Source organism: Prionailurus viverrinus, chromosome X (genome assembly GCF_022837055.1).
Source record: "Prionailurus viverrinus isolate Anna chromosome X, UM_Priviv_1.0, whole genome shotgun sequence".
Lineage (NCBI taxonomy): Eukaryota > Metazoa > Chordata > Mammalia > Carnivora > Felidae > Prionailurus > Prionailurus viverrinus.
Window position 1 is genome coordinate 97,293,613 of NC_062579.1, and position 9,292 is coordinate 97,302,904.

Genomic DNA, 9,292 nt, shown 5'->3' on the forward strand with positions numbered 1-9,292 from the left:
AAAGAAACTATAGAATTAGTTGTCTTACTTAATGCTTAAAATTTTAAATTTGGGGAGCCAGCTATGGGGCATCATTTTTACTTTCCTTCTTAAATGATGGCAAATTCTTCTCCATCAAATTTGCTGCTTTGCATATCTCCTTCAGGTTCAATATTAATGCTCTCAGAAGCCCCAAAGGGCCCAAGAAGCTACTAGATTAAAACCAATCTGCCCTTGCCAAATCTAAGCACCTAATTAGAATTTCTGAACACATATTAAATATTTCATTCTCTAGAAAAATACCATGAGAACTAGTCATTTTAAGATCCAATTATTTAGCATGCTTATTTTCTATTTCCTATTTCTCATTATATGCATGCTTTAGAAAATTCTTGATTGAGAAAGTTTAGACTTCTATGCAGTGGGCTCCTTATCCCATCCCTTCTCCTTTCCCCCCCCCCCCATCCTTCTCCTTCATAACATGTATCCTTCTTTTAGTGGGGGGACTTTAAATCAATAAAAGTACCAATAACGGATGTAATTAGTTCGACTTTTGATGAAAACTGACATGGAGAAGGCCTATTTATGACATTAAAAAACTGAAAATTATATAAGTGCTTGTAGTAATAGTATAATTACTCAGAGCTTCATGTAAAATAAAGCAGAATGGAATTGTTAGTGTGCCTTAATATCATTTCAGTCACTCCAGAGGTACAAACTTTTCAAATATCTTCCATGGCTAATCCCACATTTCTATGAATACACTTAATTTCATTCCTCCCCCTTGTGAAGTATTGATAGGAGTTGGAGAGATCAGAGGAGAAGTGGAAGTAGGGATAAATAGTCAGCACCATAGGCATAAAAGCATTCTATCCTGGCTAAATTAAATATATTGGTATGGTATGCATTTGTAAAAACAGCACATTTTGCTCAGAAATCTTGTAAACAATTTTCAAAAGGAAAATTCAGTGTATGAGACTGCTACTGCACATTTTAGGGTGACTATATTGAAGCTAGCATGCATACAGCCAGGTGAGCAATCTGAACATGGGTTGATGGGAAGACAAAAAACAAACAAAAACAAAAACAAAAAACTCTTCATATGCAAATACTAATTTCAAAGCCAGTTGAATTGCCAGCACAATTTGTCTCACAAATGTGAGGCTAGGGGCGCCTGGGTGGCGCAGTCGGTTAAGCGTCCGACTTCAGCCAGGTCACGATCTCGCGGTCCGGGAGTTCGAGCCCCGCGTCGGGCTCTGGGCTGATGGCTCAGAGCCTGGAACCTGCTTCTGATTCTGTGTCTCCCTCTCTCTCTGCCCCTCCCTCGTTCATGCTCTGTCTCTCTCTGTCCCAAAAAATAAATAAATGTTGAAAAAAAAATTTTTAAAAAAAAACAAATGTGAGGCTATACTTCCAATGAACACAACAAAGTGCTGAAATCCATTAGAAAGTACTTGTGAAATAGTCATGTTTTGAGGACTTGGTTTTGATGATTTGAAAGACAGCAGAAGAGCACAGAACTAATTTCCACCTGGACAGGGGTTTGTTTTCCCTGCTTATTTGAAATTAGAGCCAACAGTAATAAATGGTTTAGTATAACTAAAGTTCTCTCTTCATTTAGTCCAAACAGACTGGCAAGTCTATGAACAAACAGGTCATTTTCTATAGAATGGCTATAATATATGCGCTTTCTATTGCCATATTTGAAACCCCTTCATAGTTTATGTAAGCTACAATCTTTTGCACACTGATTATACAAGTATATCCTATGACCATGGGCTAGTGCTAGTGGTTAGTGAAAATAATTATAATTAATAACAACATGGCAAAAGCCTTCAGCCTGCTTTGTTTGGCATATATTGCAAAGTTTCTTTTTCTCAGCCCTTCACATCAGAAGGAACTATTTGCTCCCCTTGTTTTTCAGCACTGGATATGAGGCAGAAGGACAAAAGCAATTTGCCAATGGTCAAACAGAATATCAGGAAAAGTACTGGGAATAAAACCTGAGGCCTACTAATAATGAGGCACCTGGTTTCATTGCCCGACATTCTCAAGCACTGTACTTTGACTTGTCTCCTACTGGATGCACTACTATTTCTACTTCATTCTCTATAACTGCTCATTAGAGTGCAGCTAACTAGAAGCAACCCCAAACTGTGGCAGATATGGAGCTATCTTAAAACAGAAATTTTAATTAAACCAAGCTCAGCTGCAATTCAAACATATAGAAGAATGAGTCAAGCTCTATGATACATTTAACCATTCCTCTCTTATCTTGTATTACTCTTTAAAACCTACTTTTCACATTTCTCTTGAAAAGTTATATTAGCACAGGATCAACTTTGTTGCTGTTTATAGTAAGACAGTAAAGCTACATGGCCAAATGCGAAGTGTTTTCGTAGAAACTTAGCTGACCATACCTCAATCTAAAATTTACATTCACAAAGTGTATTATTAAATAGTTCTAAATAGGGCCACATGCAATGAGGTATTCATGTTTACGTGACATTTACTGATTAAAAATAGACATCCTGTCAAAAATTCAACCACAGACACTTGCCATAGAGATAGTTCTAGCTATGCTGCCAGATCACTAAATATATAAATCCTCCTCTTCTATTTAGAAGAATTTTGATGGAAAAAGTCATTTATGAAGATCTGTATCAGCAACTAGATATACTCAAAATGCATGGTGTAGGAAAGTGGGGAGTATTTAGTTAAATTATGACTTTTCAAGCTGTCTTTATATTGGGCTACTAAATTGATACTTTTTACTGGATTGTAAAATTAAGTTATATTGTGGAGGGAAATATTCCTCCAACTGGTTTTACAGATGTTCTAATTGAATATCTTTTTGGAGGAGGATAACATAAGAAACTAAATTTATCATTTCAATATATTAAAATAATCTGTGTAGATGGTCTGAATGTTAAGATAACATAGCATTAAACACTTATTGGCATCACAATAGTTCAAAATCTTGGGTGTTATAATTAGTTCTGTCTCTGGCATTATTATGCACATTCTTAATACATAGATCTAGAGGCACTGGTAGGCAAAGAGATCTCAGTTTTGCATTCCTACTGCTTTTTTAATCTAGATGCTAATCAGTACAATAAGCCATGCCAACTCAGAGTTAGAAATCAGACCTATTCTAAGATCACGACTTTGTGATTTTCTAGCAAAATGTTTTTACCTGCTTTGACTAATCCTATTTTAAATACTCTAACTTTGAATAGCTCACAGGACAGTACTTGTGACTCTTACCTTGATATAACTGATTTCATTCTTAATTTAATTTTGTGACAGCTCAGATCTTAAAAGCAATCTATTGTTCCCTTGTCAGACTTAGAAACGACTGATACATCCAAGTGCATACTTCCTGGTTCATACCAAATTGATGGCTGGGTCTACAGGAAATCAATACTGGATGATTGAGCCTGTTCTATAAATTTAGAAAAATTTAGGAAAAAATAAAGAAAATTATCCAATTTCATGATTTAGGGCTAGAATAGTCAAAAATTAGTTTTGTGAAATGGGTTTCCTAAGATGTTTTGTAGATATATCATGAATGAGAGCAGAATATTATCACATTTATTTCACATTATTTGAATCAACATAGCATTCAGCATTCAGCTTTTTAAAGACTTTATTTTTTAGAGAAGTTTTAGGTTTACAACAAAACTTGAGTAAAGTACAGAGATTTATCATATACCCCCTACCCTTACACATGCATCACTCACCAAAATAGTACATTTTTACTAATCACAACACATCCTAATCACCTGATGCCATAGCTTAACTTAGGGTTCACTCTTGGTGTTGTACATTCTATGGGTTTGGACAAAAACATAATGGCATATATCCATCATTATAATATAATATGGAGTGTTTTTGCTGCCCTAAGTATCCTCTATGTTCTGCCCCTTCATCCCCCATTCCCAATGCCTGGCAACCACTGCTATTTTTATTACCTTCATAGTTTTGCCTTTTCTAGAATGTTATATTCTTGGAATCATACAATACATAAGCTTTTCAGATTGGCTTTTTTCATGTAGTAATATGCAGTTTAAGGTTCCTTCATGTCTTTTTATGGCTTGACAGCCCATTTTCGTTTAGCACTGAATAATATTCCATTGTCTCAATATACCATAGTTTATTTATCCATTCATCCACTGAAGGATATCTTGGTTGCTTCCAAGCTTTGTCAAACCTTTATGTGCAGGTTTCTGTGTGAACATGTTTTCAACTGCTTTGAGGAAATACCAAAGAGTGTAATTGTTGGATCTTATGATAAGACTATGTTTAGTTTTGTAAGAAACCACCAAACTGTCTTCCAAATTGGCTGTATGATTTTGCATTCCCACCAGCAATGTAGGAGAGTTCCTGTTGCTCCACATCCTTGTCAGCATTTGGTGTTGTGAACCTTCTGGATTTTGGCCATTCTAATAGGTGTGTAGTGGTATGTCATTTTTGTTTTAATTTGCATTTCCCTGATGGCATATGATGTGGAACATCTTTTCATGTGTTTGTCATCTGTAGATCTCTTTGGTGACATGTCTGTTAAAGTCTTTGGATCATTTTTTAATCAAGTTGTTTTTTTTTAATTAAGTTTTAAAATGGTTTTTCTGTATATTTTGGAAAACAGTCCTTTGTTACATGTGTCTTGCAAATATTTACTCCTAGTCTGTGGTTTGTCTTCTCATTTTTTGTCATTGTCTATTTGTCATTGCCTGAACAGAAGTTTTGAATTTAAATGAAGTCCAGCTATTATCTTTTTTCATGATTTTTGTCTTTGATGTTGTATCTAAAAAGACATCACCATACCCAAGGTCATCTAGGTTTTCCCTATGTTATCTTCTCAGAGTTTCATAGTTTTGTGTTTTACATTTCGGTTTATGATTCATTTTGAGTTAATCTCTGTAAAGGGTATAAAGTCTGAATGTAGATTCATTTTTTTTACATGTGCATGTCCAGTTGTTTCAGCACCATTTGCTGAAGAGACTCTTTGCTCTGTTGTAACATTCACATTTTTTAGTAATTTAGACTTTGCTTTAGTGATGCCAGTAGAAATTGGTACTCTATTCTGTCACTTCACATAATAGCTGCATTTCCATTTTCTTTTTATTACAAATCAATAATGCAATTAACATAACAAGATCCCAAGAGCTATTTACGTAATTATTGCTTATATAAAGAAAAGAACCACTACATAAGCTGTAAAGCAGCTTAAAACAAAATCATAAAACAAGTTCCAGGAAACCACTCTTCAGAAAAACAACATAGTATATCTTTTACACAACCTGTTTTCTTTAAGATTTTGTAATAACTGAAGATAGACTAGCACCAACCAAATCAAGGAACTCACTCTATTTACTGAAAGAATCAACACAATCCAGTTTGGGTTCCCAAAGGAAAATATGCTGTCTTTCAGTTATGTTGATACTATTTTAGACCAATAATTCCTTTATTTTGTTTAACTATGGAAAACAACTTTAGTACAAGAAAAAGAAACCTAGCAGTCTGACCAAGCATATACACCACTTCCTATATTAATCAAATGAGAGTTGTAAACAACTTAATGTGATGTGTATTTAATGACATTTCATGAATTGTTTGCAGGATAAGTAGGCATAAATTATAAGTAGCATACCTCTCTTACTCTTGTTCCCTCTCCCTCTCTCTCTCTCTCACACACACACATACACACACACACACATTTTTTGTCTCACTTAAAACACCATTTGAATTGTTTTATAGACTGAATTAAAGACAGTGAGGGGCAGTGACAGACATGCATATTAAGACGGATCACATAGTCAGATAACAGTGGGAGATGCAAGCATCAGCTTTCAGAGCAAAGTACATTTAGGTGGATAATTAGTGTTGAAAGGTCGTGGTGCAAAAGTAGACCATGAGATATGGCATCCAGAAGTGGGGCTCCGGGATATGAGTCTATAACAAAATCCATAATTAATACATGATAACAACTGGAAGGAGATAAGGCAACAAGTTACTTTCAAATCTGGAGAGGGGTATGGTCTTAGGTCAGAAAGGAACTCTGCCAAAATTAAAGGGTTTCCAGTTCAGGTAATACTGGAATCACTACTTTAAAAATAATACTTGAAGACTCATCAAAATTTCATATTAAAAAGAAACCAGAAGGGCAGGCAGGCCTGTGGGCTTTTCCCACCCACTCTCCCACCTCCAGAAGGAAAGTACATGTTCTCTGTTGCATGTGCTTATATCACTGACAGAACAACTTTCCTTTGATGATTTTCAAGAAAGCTGTACTATGAAATGGCAAAGTCTCCAGGAGGCAGAATGCCATTGCCTCTGGGGAAACGGGTCCTTTTTTCCAGTGTAGTGGTCAGTGGGAGCTGTGCCCTTACATATTACCTTATACAAAAAGCTTTTTCCAGGGCTTCCTATTACGAGCTGGTATTGGAGCAGCTGCACAGCCACCCTGAGTCCCTGGAAGCTCTGTGCACTCCTCTCAACATCCACTATCTACACCTCACTGACAAGTACAACTTTGTGGATATTGCCAGTACCCAGTTGAAGATTCCTGTCTCTGGATTCAAGTTAGAGGGCCATCTCTATGTCAGCTCATCCAGAGATGCCCCCTTTCAGAGATGGCACCCTCAGGATGTCTTCTTAAATCTTAAGGATGGTTAGCAGATTCCTGTGTTCAAGTTCAGTACGGACAGTGGTGATGATATAGAAACAGAGTAAAGGTGATCAAAAAGACTCAGCATTCTCCAAGCATGCCCTTTCCTCATCACAATGTACCCTCCATGGCTGTAAGCCAGTTTTTCAGCCAGAAGGGATGATTATATGTGCTGGCATATGGTAATTTTGGTATAATTCTAATTTGGCCACACTATTGTGGGGTTTTTATTTAATCAGAAAGTTTTACTATGAATTTATAGGTATTTATTTGAGAACTCACTGTGTAAAAGCAGAACACAGAATAAAAAGAATCGCTATTTAAAATTTTTAAAAGGAGAAGAAGAAGGAGAAGACAACGAAGAAGAAGAAGAAGAAGCCACCACCTCCAGAGTGAATCTTCTAAATGAAAATCAGGGCATTTCTTGCTTAACATTTCCAGTGGTTCTCCACCACATTTAGAAAAGCTTTAGCATAGCTTATAAGACTTACCTTGACTTGCACCAACCCTATCCCATGTTTTTGATATTCCTTGAAATATGCCAAACTCGCTCTCATCTCTGGGCTTTTGCACTTTCTGTGTTCTTTGCCTCCAATCTTGGCTCATTCCCTTAATGTTCCTTTAAGGATTCTACTCAAATGTCATCTTCTCAGAGATGTTCTGAGAATCTTTTTTATTTGTATTTATTTATTTATTTATTTATTTATTTATTTTAAAGACAGAGAGGGAAAGAGGTAGAGGCAGAAGGAGAGAGAGATCCTCTTAAGCAGGCTCCACGCTCAGCACAGAGCACGACCCTGGGATCATGACCCAAGCCAAAAATCAGGAGTTGGATGCTCATCCAAGTGAGCCACCCAGACACCCCTGAGAATCATATTTAAAACAGCAACCTACCACTCTAGAACCCCTTACCACTTTTTATTTTTCTTTATATGTGACTTTTTTTTTCAATATATGAAATTTATTGTCAAATTGGTTTCCATACAACACCCAGTGCTCATCCCAAAAGGTGCCCTCCTCAATACCCATCACCCACCCCGCCCTCCCTCTCACCCCCCATCAACCTTCAGTTTGTTCTCAGTTTTTAAGAGTCTCTTATGCTTTGGCTCTCTCCCACTGTAACCTCTTGATATGTGACATTGTTGAATATATTTATTTGTTTACTTAGTACCTTCTCCATTAGAATATCAGTTCCATGAAGGTAGAACTTTCTGTTGTGTCACTCTTGTAACTAGCATGAGAGGTAGAATTACTGCTATAAAGATAATTAAACATAAACTTCAGGAACTCTCATTTGCATAGCCTCATTTAAATGGCCTGCATGTAATTCTGTATGTATAATTTTTAGTCTTCAAAGTGAGTTATCAAAATCATGTAAGCTTTAGACTCCATTAAACCTCTGCTTAGCATCTAGTGCCTGACATTTCATAAGCCCTCAATAAATATTTTTGAATGAGTGAATTTTAAAAATGAATGAATACCTTAAATATTTTAGGATAAAAAGATTTGTTAGCTCTCTCCCTGATAGCAATCTTTGATAAGTGTTGGTCTTGACTGAAAGGTGAAAGATGTTGGGTGTCCATTGAGGATAATGGAACAAGGCTGTTCTGAAGGATATGGAAGAAATTTTAGAAAAGGATGCTGTGGGCTCTTAAAGTAAACTTTGTTTACCTCATAATTTTTCCTAGTGTTGGGATACTAAATTAGGCCAAAAGTACACATTATGATTTAATGCCTTAATAAATTGGGTTCCTATTATAATTCCATTCTTTGTGACATAGCCTTTTTTCTCTCATATTTCCTAAGATATGAGCTATCTTTTCTAGTATATCCAGGGAGTATCCACAATTTAAGGAAATCATTGAAGCATGACTGCTTCCTCATTACTACACTGGGTTATTTCTTCCTTTTTCTTACACTGTTTTTATAGTTCTCAAAGCTTTTAAGAAAGTTTATGGATTCAACCAGGATTGTGCAATAGAGTGGCATTTGCCCAGTGGAAAAACAGATGCACATTATATGTATATCTTATAAATACAGTTAAATATATATATATATTTAAATATATGTACACACATATATTATATATAATAAATGTGACATATTATATATAATCAATGTGAGAGAAAGAGATTTAGCAAGCAAACCTTAGGATTTATTTTCACTTGTTAATTGTAGTTCCCCCATAGGATCATCCAGCTCTTCCTGTCATTAATAAGGAATTCATAAAAATGAGCCATTAATAGAAGAGATTAGTTAAATAATACATTACACCTTAAATAATGGTCAAAACTAGTTACTATGAAAACCATCTATGAATTGATCACTCCCAATTTATAGAAGCCCATCTGGTTTGGTTTTTAATCTACTCAAATTGTTTTTTGGCCAGTAGCACTGCCTGAGGCAAATTTATATCAACTTGACAAAAAGCAATACAAAGTCTTGCTTCAAAGATTCTCATTGCTTAAAGCTACAATACTTCTTTAAAAGCTCCAAGGTGTTATAATTAAAAATGTATCAATTGCTTAACTTGTCAACCAAAGGCAGTTATTGTAAAGCATTATTTCCCCTCAAACAGATAGACTGTCATTGCTCATGTGTGATTGCATTTAAAGAAAAAAATATAAGTAAAGTGTAAATTTA

General features: G+C 35.5%; 1 protein-coding gene across 1 annotated transcript; it reads left to right on the forward strand.

Moving 5' to 3' along the window:
- The first annotated feature begins 6,303 nt into the window (after positions 1 to 6,303).
- On the forward strand, positions 6,304 to 6,657 carry LOC125156893 (cytochrome c oxidase assembly factor 1 homolog). The gene has a single exon (XM_047843112.1). The coding sequence runs from the start codon at positions 6,304 to 6,306 to the stop codon at positions 6,655 to 6,657; it is 354 nt and encodes a 117-aa protein (XP_047699068.1).
- Positions 6,658 to 9,292: the final 2,635 nt, after the last annotated feature.